The following is a 22368-nucleotide window of genomic DNA, read 5'->3' on the forward strand; positions in this document are numbered from 1 at the left end:
TTAAGTCCAGAGATCTCTATACTTTTCTCAGAGGAAGAACTACTTTTGATTTCTTGGAAATATTTATGATCTATTATTAGGAAGTTAACAAGGCAAGGCAACAAGCATTTATTAAATACTTACTGTGTGCTGAGTCCTAAGGATACAAATAGAGTTTTGCAAAAACTGCCGTCAAGAGGGTTACATTTTGACAGAGAAGACAACACAAAAAATGGAGTAAAAAAGAGGGGGAAGAGAGTGGTGAAGGTGCCACCAGGGTTGTGGTGTTGAGATCCTTGGGAAGTCAGAAGCACAGGTGGAAGGAAAATGAAGTTAGGCTTACCAAAGGCCCTTCCCCAAAATGGAGAAGCTGAGAGAAACTCTCCTATGAGGGAAGGGGGCCTGGCATAAGGAGGGATGCTCCAGAGTTAGGAGGATGCAGAATGGATGCATAGATGTTCCAAGGTGAGGAGGCCTTAGGGAGGTTCCAGGGTTGACACTATAGCTGAGGCATGATGTTAAAGGCCCTGAAGGTCAGAAAGGAGAAAGGGAGTGAAATACTCCACGTCTAGCACCGAGAAGTACTGCAGTATGGCAGAAACTACCTATACCAGCCTCTTACCCACATGGCCCAGAGATTCAATCCGATAAATATTCTTTAAGTGCCTAATACATGCTAAATAGAAGAGGCATTTAAGCACAAAAATGAAATAATCCCTGCTTTCAAGAAACTCATATCAGGGGAGGGGAATAGGAATGTAATAGATACACAAATATGCACTAGGTGTTTCTGTTCATCATTTCAGTCTTGTCTGACTCTTCGTGACCCCTTTGGGGATTTTTTTTGGCAGATACTGGAGCAGTTTGCCATTTTCTTCTCCAGCTTATTTTATAGATGAGGAAACTGAGGCAAATAGGTTTAAGTGACTTGCCCGGGGTCACACAGTTAGTAAGTGTCTGAGGCCGGATTTGAAATCATGAAGATGATTCTTCCTCATTCCAAGCCCAATGCACTATCCCCTGCACCACCTAACTGCCCCATACATTCAGTAGGTAGGTCCAGATTAGTGTAGCTATTGAATTCTCTGAAATGATAGCAGTATTTGAATTCATACTACATATTTCCATTGAGCTAGAGCGAATTACCATATTTTGCATAATTATAACTTTGAATAGTAAGAATTCAAATACATGAGGTCACTTCAGGGGATTCATTATTTGTTCTCACTAGGACTTAAATTTAATAGAAAGTAATATTAAGTGATTTTAAGGTAGTGCACTCTAAGCTGGGGAGGTGATTTAGGTGAGGCTTCGAGAGAGATTGATAGCTTGTGATCAATCCTATAGCCTAGGATCCTATGCATTTTAGACCATGGCAAAATATATGGGTTGGACCATAAATAAGATACGGTCTATAGATCTGCCTTGGGAATAGGAAAAAAAGAACACTTTCTTTGTGCTAAAGAACAGATTTCTTTCTGCTAAATACTATGGTCCAGGAAATTCAATTTTGATTGACTCATAAAAGATATAAGCTATAAGTACAGATAACTTGTCTTTTTCCTGCTGACATTTAAAAAAAAATATTCATTGACACCTTCCCTTTGCTTGACCAAGATACTGGTGTTAATGAACTTTCTCCCATGACCCCAGGTATGTATCTCTGTAATAGAAATTGCTTAATATCAAGTTCCAGGTAATTTCTCTGTGCCACTGGGTATTCAAAGTTAAGAACCAGGAATCCAGAGTAGAAGGGTTGAAGTGACAGGTAATTTGACTAGCCTTGAATGAATTGTAGATACTTTGGAATATTGTCATTTCACCTTGAATTCCTGGTTTCATTCAACTCACATTTTTCTTTTTTGTTAACGTTATTTTACACCTTTATTACTAGAGTATGACTTTCTCTTGACTGCACACCCCACTGAAATTGATCCCTTACTTGCAATAAGGAAAAATATTTGATAGGCTGTAACCTACCAATGTATTCAACCTGCTGTCTCTGTAGTGCTCTTCCCTACAACATCTACAAGGTGGTACAGTGGGTAATAAGAGTGTTGGACTTAGAAGCAGAAGAGACCTGATTTCAAATCCTGGTTGAGCCACTTGCTATCTTTGTGATCTCATTCAAGTTACTTAATCTCTGCCTCAGTTTCCACCAAAAATAACATCTATCTTGTAGAGTTGTTGTATCGGATGAGATGATGTCTACAGTGCTTTGTAAACCCTCAAGGCCCTTTATAAATTCAATGACTATTAGCTACTATTATGATTAATAATGATGAGAGGGTATGTTTTTTATTTATCCTATATTTGGTAGCAAGATTGGTTATAACAATTTCTCAGGGTTTTGGCTTCCTTTTAGTGGTAATCTTATTTTTGATATTGCAGTAATATATGTTGTTTATCTTGTTCTCCTTATTTTATTTACTGTCATTTATAGAAATATTTCCATATATCTGTGAATTTCTCACTTAAATTTCTGACAAAAATAGTCCATTATATTCAGGTGCCAGTTGGTTTCATGCACATCTACCTTGCTTCTGGTTCTTTGTTACCACAAAAGTGCTGCTATTAATATTTTGGTACTTATTGAGTCTTTCTGCTTTTGACCTCTTTGAACATAGATGGCCAGCAGTGGAATTGTTGGGTAAAAGGGTATGAACTGTTAATTTTTATGTCATAATTCCAAATTTCAGCCCATACGTGAAACTACTCAGTAAGATGATACTGAAGGACAGGGGATTTGGGGAAAAATCAGATATTTTTAGTGATTTGTTTTGTGCAGAAATAAAACCTTGTGGGTCAAAAGTTGGGACCTAAGGGCAATGAGGATTTTGATTATAGTCTGATCAGGAAGTTTGTTTCAAAATGCTTTTCCTTTTTGCAGGATTATTTTTAAACTAGCTGAATTACCCAGCTAATGGCAGCAACTCCATTCTCTAGAACAAAATGGCAACCAGCAAGAGATCCTGACATCTTTTCCAAAAATTTTGGCAGACTTTCAGCTATCTGAACACTGTAGATTACACTGAGCTAGATAGCATAGGGGAGTAAAATCTGTATCTACTTTTGTCTTTGTTTTCAGGAGTCTAAATTAGTGTTTTATTTTTGGTTCTTTGGTAGAGCACAATAATAACTAACCAGCCTGATGGAAAGCGTTTAGGGGGGATGGCTTTTTTATCGCATTTGTGGGTTAAAAAAAATGTTGGTGGTTGATTTTTGCTTATCATGAAACAATAATGTCCATCTCCCTCCCCTCCCTAATCTCTTTTTAGAAGGGATTTCTTTCCCTTTTAACACTGGGACTCCTCCCAACATTTCCTTTTCATCTACTAAAATAATAAACACAAAGAGCTAAGGCTGTAGAGGTTATGATAAAAGGCTTAATCTTGTAACAGTTAATTTCAAAAGTTTTATTTCTCAGCAGGTGTGTAGGCTGTTCCAAGGGCCAAGTGCCATTGTCACAGGCCTAAAGTTGATCAAGTCAAAGTAAATCTTTTTCTTTTGAAGGCTTAAAAGCCATAAAGTGTGTGTATATGGGGAGTGAAAAATCAGTGCAGAGTCCCAGTAACAAAAACAATTTTTCTTAAAAACCAAGGGAAATTTTTAGACATATAAAAAAAAAAAGGCCAATTTTGTAAACTAAAACCAAGAAACATAAGATTCTATTTAAGAAATACAACAAATAGCAGAGCCTGAGTTTTCAGGTACATACTAAGGCTAGTTAAGTGATCTAGAGGGGAAGAGAATGAGAATGAAGGAGAAGCTATCAGAGAGCTCTAAAGAAACAAACTGAGGGACTTAGATCAAGTACTTAGACAAAGTACAGTTTTCACCTTTCCCTGGGAAAATTTGAGGAAAGGTGACACGTGAGTAATTGTGAATGAGATAGATATCAACGCACCCATGTTTTCAGGAGAGATCTTAATAGTTTCTGACTTGTACAGTAGTTGTATTTTAAAAATGAAGTACTTACAGGATTATTGTTAGCAAGCTCACCAATTTCCTTACTCTTTGGCAGGCCAGTCATTTAAATTGTACTTTCAAAATCTTACATTAGAAAATTGAAGAAGTGACAGTGGAGGCTTACACCAACACCAATTTCAAAATTATTCCTGCAAAGATTCTTTGAAGAACCCTGTAATCTCTTTTCCTTTTTGATATACATGCAATTTCATACTTTTAAAACATTAAGTTTTCATCTGTCCTTTGTTAATTTCCTTCTGGATAATCTCTGGGAGGTGAATAATAGTGAGCTGAAAAACCTAGAAGCAGAAAGTCTTTTTTGCCTTCCCTCAGAAAAAGAAGTAAAATCATTTGACCTAATATTAGTCATCTAATTTCTTTTTGAAGTTAATGGAACTATCTAGTTTTGCTATTCAAGCTTTTCAATATTAATTTTTAATTTTATACCATAAAATAGATGGCACATTTGTGCATGGACAGTCAGTATGCTTTTGGGATATGGTTTATGGAGTTAGGAAAAACTTGGATTTGAATTCTGCCTGAAGATACTTATTAGTTGTGTGATGGTGAGCAAGTAAAATGTAAATGGGGGATTATATCACCTTCCTCACTGGGTTATTACTAAACCACCCAGATGGATCTATGATCTCATTCATTTGGAACCTCCCTCCATTAATGCATTTTGCAACTCATCCATTCCTGCCCATCCTGCGCCACTCTTGTCCATGCCCCCTCCCCCCGCAACATAATGTGTGTATCATTTTACAAACTTGAAAGGGCTACACAATCACCAGCTCTTATTATTTGGGGATGTTTATCTAGTGGCTGAACACTTTGGAAAATTCAAAATCTTTCACACAAGATAAAGAGAAGAGAGGAGGAGGGAGAGAGAGAAAAAGGGAGACAGAAAGAAAGGGAGAGACAGACATATCCATATATAAGTACATACAGAATAAATACAAAGTGGATTTGGAAGGGAGGGCACCTCAAGCTGTGTTTGGAAGGAAACCAGGGATTTCCTGGTGGAGAGATGGAGATGAGAATAGAGAGCATTCTTGAATTATTCAGATAATCTGTTAAGCCCTAGATCCAATGCAGGTGGACTGAAAGAAAATACTTTCTTAGGAGCAGAGGGCATATGTTTAGAAGTAAGGGGTGGTTGCTGTGGGATGTATAAGGAAGGTTCTGAGTGCCAGGTTGGACATTCTGTACTTGATCCTTTCATTATTTAGGGTGTCTGAAAAGTCTTAATAGCTTAAAACTGCTTTAAGACTTTAGAAACACATTGTATGTAGTCAAGTCAAGAAAATACCCTCATTATTGTTGGATTTATTTGGATTTATTATTGTTGGAAGTTGGATTTGTGGTATATGAATTAGAAAATCCAAAAAAGAACAACTTTTATCTGAAGTTCAAATGTGTACATGCTTACATTTCTTTCTTTATTCCTACAGTTGTACAATGTTAGATGGAGTTATGATTCTGCCTGTTCTCATGATGATAACTTTCCCCTCTCCTAGTGTGGAAGGTAAGGCATGGTTCATACCCATTTTCCCCCATCTGTAAGATAGAAAATACTTGTAAAAGTGAATAATGTGTAGGAAATACACTGTTTAAATTTTCTTTGCCCATATACCCTTACAAAATTTTAATAGTGATGACATTTTCACCAAAAGCTTCAACATTTGATTGGCACATTGACCAATGAAAGAGGGAAAGGAAAGGAATAAACATTTATATAGAGCCTAATATGTGCCAGGCATTGTGGTAAGTATTTTATATAAATAATATCTTATTTAATCGTAATGATTATTAAATCAACCAAGATATGTCTTAAGAAAAATGTTTTACCTTTGGATCACAATTCTTCCACCTAGGTGATGTGAGCTTTGGGCCTGGAGTCAGGAAGACCTGAGTTCAAATTTAGCCTCAGACACATAGTACCTGTTTGACTCTTGGCAAGTTACTTAACCTCTTTGTCTCAGTTTTCTCAACTGTACAATGGGAATAATAACAATACCTTCTTCATAGGATTGTTGTTGAGTCTCAAATGATATAGAATTTGTAAAGCATTTAGCATACCGCCTGGCAGATAGTAGGTGGTATATCCATGTTTATTCTTTTCCCCTCCCCATTCCCTCATATAATATATTATACTAGCTCTTCATTCCTGATGTTTAGATCTAATCCTGTTTGACATTTTTAAGGAAATACTCTGGCACCTTTTATGGTACCCACATTTTGCTATATTAAATTATACTGTACATACTATACATATACACACGTATATGTGCATACATATACGTGTGTATATATGTGTGTGTGTATATATATACACATATATAAGTTGGCTTTGTTTTGTAGAGATATTTAATCACAATGACCTTTTTTATTTCTACGCTATTTTGATAGTAAAGGCCTTTTTTTTTTTAACGATAACATATCATTTTTCGAATTCCAGCAAAGTAATATTCCTAAATGTTTGAAATATTTGTGGTATATAGTTATTAGGTCCAGCATTGGGAACCTAGGATGGTAGATAAATATGGCTTTTAACTGTATGTGTGCACGTACTTGTTTTGTGTTGTTCATAATACATCAGCATTCATATTTCCCTTTCATTTTACATAAAGTTCTAGGAAATCTCATGTGTTGGGTAGGTTGGACTAGATGACCTCTGAGTTTACTGCTAACTCTTTATGATTCAGTGCTTTAAGTTGGAATAAGACTTTACTTGATCTCATACTGAAGAACAGCTAAAATGCCTTCTGCTCTTTTCCCTCCCATTAGTCATTAATTATACTATTATATAGAGGCGACACCATTGTAGAAAATTTCAGTTCTGTACTTGCATGGCTATTGTTGGCTTTTTCTTTTCTCTTAGAAGCATATGCAGGCCAAGTCTATTAGACTACATTTCATTAATAAAAGAAATCTATTTAATGATAAATGCTTCTATCTCAAAAGATTTACATTATGAAATTTACTTTATTGAAAATTTACTTCAGTGAAAATTAGTGAGTTATATAACCATTTTTATTATGACATAAACCTTTGACCTATCTGACGGTATTCATTGTTAAGTTCCCAAATAATTTGCAGGTTGACTGTATAGTAGAATTTCAAAACCTGGCATTTGGACCCTCATACAATGTTTATTGTTAGATACCCAAGTAATTTTGACTTTGACTTAATAATAGAATTTCAAAAGCTATCATTTCTCAGAATGCCTTAGGCCAATTAGAGGCAAGAGGGTACAAATCCAATAGAATTTTTGTTATGAACCACAGAGGTTCTGTTTTTTGCCAGTGGAAGGAAGATTAGGCCTTTCTTTGTTTTTTTTTTTTCTGTATTCTTGCTGAATATTCAAAAAGTTCTAGAAAGGATGGGATAGTAATAGAAATGTCTTAGCATTATAAATTTCTTTCTGTTCCTTTTTACTGTAAAATACCTTTTAAAAAATATTTAGTGCTTACTGCTTATTTCATCAGTTCTATTATCAAATGAGGGAATTGTTGTTTCATTTTAGTAAAGGGAGATGGCATCTAATGCATCTGTTCTATTTAGGCAATGATACAGCTTATTTGCTGCTACTAAAAATATGAAATAAATATGAGGGTACTAGACATTATACCTTTAAGATTTTAGTTCTTGACCATCAAATGCATTTTTTTCTAGTCCTAATGATGGAAGCAAAAGGGATAAATGGAGAGAATTTTAGACTAGGAGCCAATAGACCAAGGATTTAGTCTGCCACAAATTATCAATGTCACCTTGAGCAAGTCACTCCACTGAAGGCAGCAGGACTAGGCTTCTTCAAGATCAAACATTCTATGAATAGGTAAAACGTGTCAATTTAGATGTCTTATTAGTTGACATAAAGATATAGCTAATATCTATATAACACTTTAAGGTTTACAAAGTGCTTTATAAATGATATTTTATCCTCACAATAACTCTGAGAGATAAATGCTATTATTATCCCCATTTTACAGATGAAGAAACTGGGGCTAAAAGAGGTCAAGTGACTTGCCCAGGATCACACAGCTAGTGAGTATCTGAGGCCAGATTTGAACTCAAGAAGATGAATCTTCCTGATTCCAGGCCTGTCACTCTATTTACTGGACCACCTAGTTCCCTACAGAACCTTAGATTTCCTTAAATAAAAGTAAAAATTGCCTAGATTGACAAATTGCCCATAGGAGGAGTAAAATATGTTTTGATAGGACTGCATGTAAGAGTGTAGTAAAAAAGTCACCAGGGACCCTTTCCTTTCCTTTTTGCTAAACTAGTTTTACTAGTTTTACTGGTTTACTAGTTTTACTAGTTTTAGTTTAGTTCAGGAAGTTATCTAAATGAAAAGAGTACCCTGTTTTATGAGTGGGGCAAATCTGAGTATAGATGAAGTAGTGAAGCCAATTACTCGATGAAGTCAAGTGATCTGTAGTTTCATTGGTGTGAGGAGGTCTTCTTGCTCATCGATACTTTAGCAGATAGATGACTTCTCAAGTTGCTGTGATTAAAAAAAATTATTGCCTGGCAACCCATCTTCTTGTGAGGATTCTATCCACATTTAGTAAGTCTGATCTTTAGACAATAGATCTAAAGTTCCCTAGATGTGTACTTGCTAAGTAAGACCTGACATAACCTTTGAGAACCCAGAGTTACCTCCATACTGCAGAATGAAGCATCAAGGGGACTTGAGTGGAAAAGATTTGTTGGAATTCCATCCATTTTCCTCTTTTTCCAATAGGACACAAAACAGAACCAGTTTCTCACCCATTCCCAATATTCCCCACACCCCTTAAACAAATAAAATGTGACTAAAATCATCCCCACACACCCCCAAGAAAGAAATAGCAGAGAAATGAACAACAACAACAACCACAAAACATACCCCTAGTTTCTCAGAGTATAGCAACACAAACTAGTAAATGAGAAAAATAATAATAATTGCCTAAAGCTAATGTTGATTTCAAGGTAATTTGTGTGAATAAACTTTTCTCAAAAAATTTTGCAGAATTCATCCTCTAGAGCAGGGATTCTTAACCTTTTGTGTCAAGAACATCTCTGGCATTCTTGCAAAGCTTTGGTATGCTTCCACAGAACAAGTGCTTTTAATTGCTTAAAGTAAAATGCACAGGATTACAAAGGAAACTAATTATATTGAAATTAAAAAAAAATTTCTTAAAGTTCACAGACCCCAGGTTTATAACCCCTGAGGGCTAGAGGGAGTGTTGCTTATTTTGACCCCTGTGAAAACTAAACGTGAGGTTACTTAATTAAGGAACAGTCAAGGTGAATTAGAATCTATATTTCACAGTGTCCCTGGACCTGTGATACACTTCGCAGGAGGACAAAAGTTGGCATAGATACTTTAATCTCACTTACTCTAACTATTCATCTGTTTCTGTATAGCACTATTTATCTACTCATTCATTCATTCATTCATTCATTCATTTATTCATTCATTCATAGACAGGAAAGTCTTGCCTAAGTTGCAAGTATAGCCTCCACCAGAAGATGGCCAGTGGGGGAGGGGGAGCCCATAGGGGACTCACTATCAGGTGCTGGACTTAGTGTAACTACTACTTCTCAGCCCTACTGCATTTCAGAACTCCTGAGCTCAAATGATCCACTAATCATGGCCTTTCCCAGCACCAGAGATTACAGATGTATATTACCCCACCTAGCTGGCATATGAACTTTAACCTTGGTCATAAAGACAGAAGTAGTTACAGTAGACTGATTCTAATGAGCTGAAATTATGCTTTGTAGAGAATTTTTTTTTAAAGGAACTGTATCTTTTGCTAGACTTCTTTTTCTTTTTTTTTTTTTAGTTTTGGCATTGAAACAGTATCTAGACTTCTCCAGGATGGCTTTTCTTTCTTTTATTTTTTTCTTCTTTTATGGGAGGTAGGAGAAAGAAAGGCAGAAATTTTGACTTATGTGAATCCAGTGCAATCTGTATGTTCACCAACAGGGGCTTTCCAGTTCATCCATTTTCCTAATTTGGAATTATTAATATTATCTTTCATCTCCTTCATCCGTGACATCATCTTTACATTGCTATTCTCTTAGGGTATTGAAGTAGCCTCAGAGGTGTTACCACTACTGTTCCCTCTTACTCTGCCTCCCCCATTCTCCTCCTTAATCCCCTTTATTCATAGAAATGGTCATATTTCTTCTGCTCAGAAATCTTTAACAGTTCTCTCTTGCCTATCAAATACATTTTAGATTTCTTTACCTAGGAAACCAAAGACCCCTACATTGTGGGAACATTCTACCTTTCTGGCATATCTAAAACTATTTTGATATATTCTTGACACTTCAGCCACCCTCAGCTTCTCTGTATCTCCCATAATGCCCTTGTGCCTCAGTCAGGGCTCTACCCAGTCCCTGAAATGCTCTTCCTGTCTTGTTGAATTCCTGCCTATTCTGTGAAGTCCAACTTAAATGGAGCTTCCTCCATGAAACCCTTCCTAACCTTGCTAAAAATCCTTTTTACTTCTGACTACATTTAGATTATGATAAAATGTTTCTCTTGTGATCTTCTTATTCATTTTGTATTTTTGCATTATTTTTGTAGTTTTGTATTATATTATTGTATTATTGAATGATTTTTGAAAGCTTACTGAGGGCAGAGAATGAGGCATTTTGATAAACTCTCTATTGCTTTGGCAATGCCTTGCTCACAGCAGAGTGTGTAATGAATTAGCACATTTGTGGTAAAATCATTTTGTGAATTTGAGCTGCTTTTGTGAATTATGCTTTAATGCTTTTGAGGTCAGTTGGTAAAATTTCCCCCTAGAAGAGAAATTTTTGGTTCATTTGGGGCTAAGTTAATACAAAGAGCAGACAAAGGCATGAAAACATAGCCACAGGGCGGAATTTTGTTACTGTGTCTACATCATTGTAGTATCATCTATACATCATTGTGGTAGAGTTTAGGTGGTGAACACAGTTTATTCAATTTATAATATAGATAGTATCCATAGGAACTTTTTATTAAAACCATATTTCACTATTGTGCAAAGGTTGTCAAGGATGCTTTGACAGCAAGGAAACATCAATCTGGGAAAGTCTCATTGAAATATCAATTAAAAAATATAACCGTGGATTTCCTTTTTGTGTCTTTTGTTTGGTGTCCTACTTCTCATATACTTTCAGCTTTCCATAGAGGGCTACATCCATGTTATCTGGTTTATATTGGGAGAATAAGGCTCTGTGTAGGAATCAATATTTCCTAAGAAGAGGCAGTTTCAAGGTCTTTTCCTAATCATCACCCTTTTCATAACTGCTCCTGTGGTTGGGAGAGTCTGGACATAGACATTGTAGTTCCATTTTAGGCCTTTAAGCTTTACTAACTTGTTACTACCCCACTTGGTTTTCATGATTATAGTCATTGCAACCTGAGTGAGCCTAAATGTTCAAATAATGTATTGGCATGGCAGAAAATCAAGTCTGGGTCATAGGTTCATAGCAGCTACAATCTCCTGTTTCTAACTATCTAACTTCAGATTGAGTGGCTAGATAGTTCAATCAGCAGCCTCGAGCTCAATAATCTCAAACACTAGGAAGAATTCTGAACCTAAAAGTAAATGTTAATAATTTGAAGGACTGGTTATCTCTTTCATGTGGGTATCTCATCAACCTGTATAGCTAGAAACCCACCCATCCATGCCTTCTTGCCTTGTGCCCATGTACTTTTATTAATCTTCCAGATCCATTTGCCCATTTCACTGGGGACCTTCCCATGACCTTCCTATTAAAATTTCATGGATACCAGTGTAATGCTTTGGTATTTTTTATTCCAGTTCCATAATTAGACTATGCCCTTTGCATAGTCAAGCATGATCCAGATGTTTTGTCACTTCTCATGAAAATAATCACTGATAATGTAGATTCCTTGTACCCACCATACATCATTCCATTGCTTTCTGAGTCACCCTGATTTTGAGTCTTCAGAAATCATGATGTTCAATTAACAAACGTTTATTAAGGGGCTGCTATGTGTTAGGCACTAGCTTGGGTGCTGGGATACAAAAATAAAGAATGAAACAATTCCTGCTCACAAAGGGCTTACATCTAGTGAAGAAAATAAGTGCATAATTGAGTATAGACACAATAAATATAAAGACAGTAAGCGTAACTACAAAGCAGTTAAATAAAGGTAGTTTGGAAGTGAGGACACTAGCAATTGGGGTGGTTCTGGAAAGCTTTCATGTAGAAGGTGGCACTTGAACTGTGTCTTAAAGGAAGAGAGGGATTCTATGAGGTGGAGTTTGAGGAGGTAAAGCATTCCAAGTATGGCGGGTGGGAAGGGGAAGGATGCTTAGCAGAAAGACATAAAGACAGGAGTTGTAGTATTTTGTGTGAGTAATAGAAGACCAGATTGGCTAGGTTACAAAAGGTAAGAGGGAAAGTCAAATCCAATGAGGCTGAAGTTCTCTGCTATATAGCATCATGGGATGAATATTAGTATGAAAAATATGAGCTGTTTGGCAGCAGGAAACTTTAGGTATTGAAGGTGCCCCATAGTTTCTCATGTGACTAAAACCCACTATATTCTTTTTTATTCAATTCTGTTTTCAGCTCATTGGACTGGTCAAAATGCCTATTCCAGGGATAGGTACTTAACAGTGGACTTTTAATCCAAGTGTGTGCTTCAATCTAGACAAAATCCACTTGAATTTTTCTGGATGAAGTAGTGGGCTTCATAGTTTTATAAGTGCCTCATATCTCATTGAGGACCAATTTCTGAGAGCACAATGTTGTTCGTAAATGGAAGTACCTTGAGAATCACCACTTTCTCAGGCAGTTGTTTCCATTTGGACTTTGTTTATGATGATGTATATAATGAGAGAAAGAGTATTTATTAAGTACTTATTATGTGTCCAGCTCTTTGCCAAGTGCTAGGGATATAAGTTCAAAAGGAGCTTTACCCTCAAAGAGCTTACATGTGAATAGGATTGTGGTTATCAGGGAAAAGTGTTTTGATCTGAGAAGTCATAGTTTTTGGGGGGTAGAACAATAGGGCAGTTGATTGATAGTCTCAGTATAACTTTTCCATGACAACAGCTAAAACCTTTGGCAAACGTGTCTCACTCTTTTATGCCTTGCTTAGTACTTATAACACAGGCTCATAGAACAAAGTTACTCCAAATTACATTATGAGGAAACTATGTTTTGTCTTCATGCATGCAGAAGAGATGCCTGTTTGCAGCAGAGCATTATGCTTTACCTAATCCTTTAAAAAAAAAAAATTAACGATGGTATCCTGTATTCTGTGTATCCCTACTCAATAGGGAACCATGAATAGATTTTTGCTAGAGGGAATGCTTCTTTTGAAACCTACTTATTTCTTTTCATTTTTATCTGGATACCCTTGATATGGTTGCAACCCATTCTCATAAAGATTTCTTTAATGAAGAGAAAGTTGGTATACAGATCATTAGTTATTGATGGTCATCTTAATTGCTTTTCTTTAAGAGTGTACCATTATATATATATACATATATATATATATATATATATATACACATATTGAATTCCCAGCCTCATCCTTCTCTGCCCTCCCATTCCACCATGTCCTCTTAAACCACTGTTTTATTGTTAACCTCTTTTTCATCTCTAGAGCTTTTTAAAATTAATTGCTTTAAGAACAATTAAATTTGCTTAGTAATGATTTACATTTAAATTAATTTCAACCCATAAAGGATAACTTTTAAAATCCCTTCTAAGTCATCATCAGGGTTTTTTTCCCCCATTCATTCTTATTGACTTTTCCTCATGATTATAGTTAGTATATACTCTTTCTTGTTTTGTTTTTTGCTTTGCATTCTTTCATAAAGTTCTTTCCAGGTTTCTCTATGCTGTCTTCCTCATAGTTTTACTCAATTGCAGCATGGTATTCCACTATTTCAGTGTAATATGATTTATTTACCTATTCCATGATTATTAGACATGTAGGTTGCTTCCATTTTTTTCCCCTTCTCTATAGTTCTTCTGTGAAAATCTTTCAACAGATAAGCTCCTTTTCATTGTTTTATTTGATAACACTGTCAAGGATATATTCCCAACAATTGAATTATTATTTCAAATGTCCTAGATCTCTTCATCTCATACTCTCTTATCTTCTTTTGTTGTTGTTGCTTAGTCATTTTCAATTCTTCATGACCCCATTTGGGGTTTTCTTGGCAAAGATACTGGAGTGGTTTGCCATTTTCTTCCTCAGCTCATTTTACAGAAGAGGAAACTGAGGCAGACAGGGTCAAGTGACTTGCTCAGGATCATACAACTAGTAAGTGTTTGGGGCCAGATTTGAAGTCAGGAAGATGAGCCTTCTGGACTCTAGGCCAGGCACTCTATCCATGGTGCTTCCTAGTTGCCCCTTTCATCTTCTAGTACTTACAGGAACTTTACTTTCTTTGGAAGTCTGCCTCCCTTTCCAGTTCAGGCTGCTTCCCTCCTATCCCGTATATGCTGGACATGGAAGTGGAGTCATCTTATTCCTTTGTTTGTTTGTTTTTTTCTCCTTTAAAACCCTAGACTGGATGGATCCAAGGAGCTCATAGGCATAGAGCTGGGAGGGGCCTCAGAAGCTATCTAGTATTTTTACAGATGAAGAAATCGATGTCTCAGGAAGTCAAGTGACTTATCCAACTGCATAACAATTGCAAGCATCAGAGGCCAAATTTGAACACAAGTCCTGTACCTAGTATTGATCTTTTTTCCAGTGTGCTAAATTAAATATTTGATGCTGTCATCCTTTTGAAGGAATCACTCATCCTTATTCTGTAGTAAAAATAAACTTGAAGTCCTTCACTGGTTCATTAGCTGACCAGAATGAATTGTTTCCTTTGTTTCTGTCTTGGGAGGAGGACAGCTGTATGGTCCAGTAGTTGGGGAAAGGTGTATGTCTCTTGACTGCATGACTTTTGAACGGCAACCAAAACTTACTCAGACTATCAAGTGCGCTCAGCTCCACATTTAAATTGATAGCTACTGAAAATAGCCTATCCTGCACCTGTCCCTTTAACACCTCCACCTGTCCCTTTTGACATCAGCACCTGGCAGGCTACCATCCTCCTGCATGACAGTTTGGACTCCCCCTCCACAGAGATTTGGCATATGCTCTTGGGCAGAAAGGTGATGGGGATGGTCAGAGACAGGAGGCAGAGATCAGGGTCTGCTGAGCAGTGGGTTTGTTCCATTTGGCTTGCTACACTTGACTCCAGTCACTGTGTATATATAGTATGTGGCTGTGGAGGAAGGATGGTTTCTTGCTGCCCAGCCAAATACTGGTCAAATAATCCGAAGTGGGGGTGGGGGGGCGGGAGGGAAAGGCTTTCCTGAAAAACTTTTGGGATAATAGCCATTAGTTCTTCCTTCAGGACCAAGGAAGGGGAGGTAAGGCTACTAAAAATCTGTTATTTTTAAGCCTGCTCTTAGGCCACAGGGTTATCTCCTTTATCAGTTTTCCAAGTGTTGCTCTCTCTGGCCATTTTCTTTTTTCTCTCTCAATATTTAAACCAGTACCAACTTCCTTAGTCTCTCTTAGGGAATTGGTCCTTTCATTATTGGTTTTAACTGTGTAGCAGCAGGCTGTTGAAGTTGGGCATGATTGGCACAGCAATGTGAAAGGAGGCAGATCTGGAAGGAAATACTTGTGAAATGACCAGTAGTATTAAGGATACTATTTAAAAGGGACCCTATAGTTGTGAGTGTTACTTTAGTTCTGCCATGCATTGCAGCTACAAAAGCCAAAGGCAATCTATTGCATCAAGTTGTGCTAGATATTCCTATGGCCTCTGCGATTCTCAGTGGCCACATGAGACTTAGATTTGGCCATCTTTTTTTCTTCCAAAGTCCAAGATTACTATGGAAAATGGCACTTGTTTATATAACTCACTAAGCCCAATATAGTGTAAACTTATCTGGAAATATTTGTGTGTATGCATATGTGTATAGAGGTCCACAATCTATGCCAACAAGCATTAGCATTTTTTAATAAAATTTTATTTAAAAAAACCCCACAAATTTGTCTCCCTTCCAGCCCTCTGTTGAAGAAAAAAAAAGAAATAAAAAACAAAACCCTTGTAACAAATATGAATAGTCAAGCAAAAAAGGAAAAATCCCATATTGGCCATATAAAAAATGTCAATTTTTGCATATTTACTCTATTGTTTCTCTAATATGAGGTGGAAACATGGTTGATCATTGCATTGATCAGAGTTCTTAAGCCCTTGGAAACATTTTTTACAATGTTATAATATAAATTGTTCTCCTGGCTCTACTCACTTCACTCAATTGTTTCATTCAAGCCTTCTCAGGTTTCTCCCAAACTGCCCTTTTCTTCATTTCTTATAGCATAATAGTATTCCATTGATGGACACTGCTTTTGTTTCCAGTTCTTTGCTGTTACAAAAAAGCTACTATAAATATAATTTGAATTTATGAGGCCTTTTTCTCTTTCTTTGATCTTTTTTGGGGGAGTATAGGCCTAGTTGTGGTATCACTGGGTCAAAGGGCATACATAGTTTAGTAATTTTGAAGGCATGGTTCCAAATTGCTGTTCAGAATGGCCAAGCAAATTTGTAACTCCACCAAGCATGAGAATAGCAGGGGTGGGGTAGAAAAATAGGGAGAAGGAAGCTACAGAACACGAAGATAAAAACAAAAAAAAGGCCCTTACTTCAGGGAGCTTATGTTCTATTAAGGAAAAAACCATGTACTTATGTAAGTAACAACAAAGTACATACAGTACACACTGGTAATTTTTTGGAGAAGTGGAGGAGAGAATTTAGGGGAAGGAAAGCAATTGGGGAATCAGGAAAAAACTCATATCGGTAACACTTGAACTGAACTTTGAAAGAAGCTAAGTTCACACAATGCAGAGAATTGTCTGTGCAAAGGTGTGGAGAGGGGAGGGATAGCAGGTAGGCCAGTATGGCAGAGACTGTTTTTGTGGGAGAAGGGTAGTCATATATAACAACTCTACAAAGAAAGGCTGGAGTCACTGTGGCCTCTGTAGAATTCCTATCTGTTTATAATGACAGAATAAAGAATCTAGAACTTTTGTTGGAGCCTAGGGCAGCTAGGTATCATCTGGCCTAGAGTCAGGAAGACTTCTCTTTCTGAGTTCAAATCTGGCCTCAGGCACATACTAGCTATGTGACCCTGGACAAGTTACTTCACCCTGTTTGCCTCAGTTTTCTCATCTGTGAAATGAGCTGGAGAAGGAAATGGCAAACCACTTTGTTATCTCTGTCAAGAAAACGCCAAATGGGGTCATGAAGAGTTGGACACAACTGAAACAAGACAATAACAAGGGAGCCTGAGTAGTATGTTTGTTTTCCCTCCTTTTGGCCAAATAGAGAATCAGTAGTCTTTTCTTCCTCATGTGCTTCCCATCACCTACAAAAGTAGATTAGATGGCTGCATATGCCATACTGTGTCTGCCCAGGATCTGCTCTTTTGGGTGAGTCCTGAGTTGGCCTCTCTGGTATGTAAATCTCTACAAAGGAGGGGGAGAGGGGAAAGGGTGGGGTAGGGCCTATAACTAGAAAGCTGAATCTGTGGACTTCACGGCCCCCCACCCTGACTGGAAGATAGGGAAAGAAAGGGAAGACCTTTCCGAAACAATGGTGAGGGTTTATCAAGGCTTGGCCTCAGGGCAGGTGAAGCTGCTGGTTGCCAACTGTAGAAAACTTTGTTTTCCATGAGAGTTGAGAGATGATTTGATGTCCTTTTAACATTTCATTATACTACCATTATACAACTAATTAGTGTCTGGAAAGGAGACTGAGGGTTGTACGGGTGTGTGTGTGTGTGTGTGTGTGTGTGTTAGAATGTGCTTTGTTTTACTTTCGTCAGGGAGGGACTAGAGGTAGACAAATACCCCCATGTCCAGTCTTTGTCTTGAGAGATTGAAAAGAAAGAACCGGGGACACTCTTATCACTGACCCCTTCCCTTTGAGTTTATCATTTTACCCTATGTTATCTGCTCTTGACTCTTTCTAAACTTTTGGGTTGTCATGAAAGAGTTGGTGGAGCCTCAGGTAAATTCTGTCGATCACACTTGGATCTCTGCAGTGTCTCCTCAGCAGTGATAGATGACCAGAGTGGATTCAGTGTCCTTGAGGCTGTATTACAGTCTGTGTTTTTTGCCAACAGTGTCCTGTAGTGACTAAGGCAGTGCCAATAGACAAGGGTCTGGGGTCTAATGTTTTGAAACAACCAGGGAATGTGTAGCAAGGTCTTTTGCTAGTGTATTGGAAGTGGTTGTTATGGCACTGAAGGTGTTCCCCCACCCCCAAAAAACCACCCCTCCTCCAATCTGGCAAGTTGTCTTTGAGGAAGAGGCAGGGAATGAGAGTGGGAGAAAACTTCCTTATGAAATGTCAGCCTTTCTTCTTGCTGGTAATGGCTTCTGGCTTTAGCTCAATTCAACAGATATTGTTTAGTGCCCACTATGTGCAAAGAATTGTGCTTGTACTAGAGGAAATAGAAAGGTTAAATAAATCATAGACTGCCTTCATGGACCTTAAAATCTAGTAGACTTCCTATGAGAATGGATGCTTCAGCATGGAGCTAGAACAACTAGTGGAAATAAGAGCAAATTTCCAGGTAGCCTGGGAACTTGAGCAAGCATCAGCAAAATCATCACCTCTTTCTGAATTTTTACAGTCTGCCCACACAACATACAAGATCTTTCCAGTTCCAAACTGGGCGATTTCTCTGATGGATAATCTTTCCTCCCTGTACGCCTCCCCTCTCCATCTTCTAACAAAACAACGAGTGAATTTTCCAATCCTGATTAAGTAGTGTAGTGGATAGAAAGCCATCATTGGAATCAGAAGACCATGGGTTCTTATGGTTCGTATTGGCTGTGTGAACCCTGGACAACTGACTTAACCTCTTGGTGCCTTATGCAATTCTGGAAGACTATAAGTTGCACAGAGGATGAGAGGTCATGTTGTTAGAGGGAATTTTTTCTCCCAGCAGTTCCCTAAATCATTTAAATTACAGGTCCAGTCTCCCTCCCTATTCCTATTTGAAGGAAAACAAGACCTAACTTTCTCACCAATGGTCAGGCAGCCTTTCTGCTCCCCAGCTAGTGTTTGTTCTGTGTGGGGAAAAGACTTTTCTCAATTCTTTGAAGGTCAGTTGTTAACAACCGACTCTCATAGTCCTCTATGATCTCTCCTTTTTTGGAAACAAGGATTCAATTCTGGAAACATGAGGAGAAAGTGAAGGAAGAAGACATTTTCTGTCATTAACTGGTTCTCAGGCATGCATGTTGTATATAGTAAAGTCAAGGACTTTTGCTACAGTAAGGATCAAATGAAAGATGGAAAAAGCAACATTATTTGATCTTAATGCTAGTCTCCTCATTGGTTCTTTAATTAACGGAGCAGTTAAAACCACTCTTTCAATATGAAGTTTGAAGTTGAAAAACCTCCCGTTACAGAGGCCTTTCCCTCTAGATGGCTCTTCCCAGAACCTCCATTTAAGGGGGATGCCCTGGCCAGCCTTGGCCTGTTCTACAGAACTTCTTCCCTTTCCCCGTGGGGTATCTTTGTCTTCCACCCACTCTCATCTCTTTAGCTTCCTTTTAAGTGTTACCTTCCCTCATTAGGATGTAAACTCCTTTAGGGTAGAGGACTGTCTGTCTTCCTACTTGCATTTGTATTCCTTGTGCTTCTACTGTGCCTGGCACTTTAACTGAAGGGACATTAGGATCCGAGGGTTAGAGATTGTGAGCTGCATTACACAAGGTTTGACTTGATGGAATGGAGGGCCCAATCTAACCAAAAGTGAAAAACACAGCATTCTTCCCCACCTCCACCGCCACACCTCTTTTCTGGAAGTTCCACCATTGGGTAACTGGAGATTTTTTTTTTTAATTACCTAAGGCAAAGCTAGCAGGGAAATGTGATGTAATTCCTTCCCAGCCCACAGATAAATGTGCCAGTCTTTTCAATGATAGGAAAAATGGCAGCAAGGCCTAGGATTTTGGATCTTAATTAAGCATTCCTTTAAGGATTTGAACTTAAAGTAATTGTTGGGATTTCAGGATCTTTGTATTTTGAACATAGTTACCAATGAAAGCAAGTAAACCCCAAACTTAGTCTGTTATGAAATAACAGGGCCAAGAGACACAGCCTTTGTGTTAACATATTAATATTTAGTTAACAGAAATACGTCACATATTAAAGGTCCTATTATTCCCTCCACCCAAACGCAGAGAAAATAACAGATAAACACGTATTCTCCCTCCCTTTTTTGTCCATTAGACAATGTGGATAAACAGATGCGAGCTCTCTGTATACCTCCCCCTGCCATCCCATACCATCCCCACACTAAACAGGAAGAAATGGGTCTGTACATACATGCTGCTTGGTGACTAAGCATTGCCTTAAGATCTGTGCTGACATTTAAAGTCTTTATAGCTTTGCTCTGCTCAGAACAAGGCAGCATCTCTTGCCTTCTCTTAAAACCCTTTTTGAGGCAAAGAAAGCTTCTATAGTCTTAAGAAATTTCTGGATCCCTAGACTTTTCTAGCTGTTGTGTGATTTAATGTGAATACACTGCCTTTTTCAGAGGGTGCAAATGTCCTGGAAAGTTCATAGATAGAAGCCCATTTACCCCAAGTGATAAGAGTGGCAGTTGTATCAAGTGACAACTCCTTGATCAGTAGAAATATGTGTGATTTATCCAGAGACCTGGTTGTCTCAGAGTGGGTGTTTTCTCCATGATATATAAAAAGCTTGAATGCTTATTGCATCCATTCACCGGTATCTTCTGTCTCTTCTTACTTGGATGGCCTATGTCTTTCATAGTAAATTGAAGGGACATTTTTGTGCCTCTTGCTCACAAGTAGGCTTGCTGGTTTTGATGCATGGTCCCCCTGCACCATTGGCAAGCCCAAGGCAATATGTTGGAATGATTCCAAATTTCAGTCTTGACTTAAGAGGCAACTCCTTATAATCTTAAATCCTAATATGTCACAAATTGCCATTTCAAATGAGTAAATGGAACATGCCATTGGAAGATAGTAGTGATCGGAGGTGCTTGTTTTGTAGCTTATTCAAGTTTTAAGGTTTAAATTTTTTTTTGAGGCAATAGGGGTGAAGTGACTTGCCCAAGGTCACATAGCTAGTACACGTCAAGTGTTTGGTCTGAGGCCAGATTTGAACCCAGGTCCTCCTGACTTCAGGGCCGGTGCTCTATCCACTGTGCCACCTAGCTGCCCTAAAATTTTTTTTTTTTATAATATTCTAATTACTCTGGCTCCTGTAAGATGAGCTTATATCATAAATTATGAGTCTGTGAGCACGTTTATTCTGTTAGATTTAATATGACTCCTCTCCCGTTTCTTTGTACTACTTTTCTCACCTGGTTTTGTCACCCTAGTGGAGTCACAAAACTTGACACTGGAAAGGGATCCTAGGACATCTAATCTAGGCAAAGTAGAAATGCCATGAAAGTATACCAAACAAGTCTCCTCTGCTTGAAGACCTCCAGGGAGTAATCTGCTGCCTCCTAAGGTCACTTATTCCACTTTTAGATATCTCTGATTAAGGTTGGGAAGCTTTCCTTGAAATCAGTCCTAAATTTGCCTCCATTTCAAGAGGGACCCCAGTCATACTTCACTTCTGGTTACATTGACTCTCTGGACTTATTCTGTACCACTTTGCCAGCTGCCTGCCAACCCTGAAGAAATTTCCACCCTGAGGACCTACCCTTATCACTGGTGACACTACCTTCATTCACAAGGGGCCCCAACTATGCTCATTTCATTCACAATCAATCTGACTTTATTTGGACTGCTCTTTCTTCTTGCCAGCTATGTATGCACTATGTGGATACCTCCTCTCCCCACCCCACCCCCCTTTTCCAATTCCCATTTATTTCTTGCTTACTTCCATTAGAATGTAACTTCCTTCAGGTTAGAGATTGTCTTGTTTGCTTGTGTTTCTATCTCCATCACTTAGTATAGTGACTGGCACTTAATAAAACCTCTTTCCATCCATTCATCCTTTCAGACATCAACCCATTCCTTCTCTGTCTTCAAAAAGACTTCTTCTATTTAACAATCCTTCAAATAGAACACAGCTAACATTTGTGTCCTCACCTGGCCATTTGTGATGCCTTTTTTTTCTTCTCTTTAGGTTAATTATCCTAAGTTCCTTCCCAGATTCTCATGATATGGATTTCAGGTTCATCACCATCTTGGTTTTCCCCCCTTAAATATCTTATCAATGTCCTTTTGAGTTTATTAGTTAGTGTCATTTCTCAACTGTCTCATTCAAAATTGTACCCAAAGGGTGGTTGTGTAAGGTTATGTTTGTTCTTTCAGTGTGACAAATCACTATAGATTCAAAAGGACAATGTTTGAGAGTGTAGGACCAA

General features: G+C 37.9%; 1 protein-coding gene across 1 annotated transcript in view; it reads left to right on the forward strand.

Moving 5' to 3' along the window:
• The window catches only part of LOC114045928 (activin receptor type-1), a 154583-nt gene that overhangs the window by 72558 nt on the left and 59657 nt on the right, over nucleotides 1-22368 (forward strand). The window contains exon 2 of the mRNA XM_027866137.1: nucleotides 5403-5476. Coding sequence (XP_027721938.1) covers nucleotides 5410-5476 — 67 coding nt within the window. The 5' untranslated portion in view covers nucleotides 5403-5409. The remainder of the gene's footprint in view (nucleotides 1-5402; nucleotides 5477-22368) is intronic.

This window comes from Vombatus ursinus, unplaced genomic scaffold (genome assembly GCF_900497805.2).
Source record: "Vombatus ursinus unplaced genomic scaffold, bare-nosed wombat genome assembly UNPS02014779.1, whole genome shotgun sequence".
Classification (NCBI taxonomy): Eukaryota; Metazoa; Chordata; class Mammalia; order Diprotodontia; family Vombatidae; genus Vombatus; species Vombatus ursinus.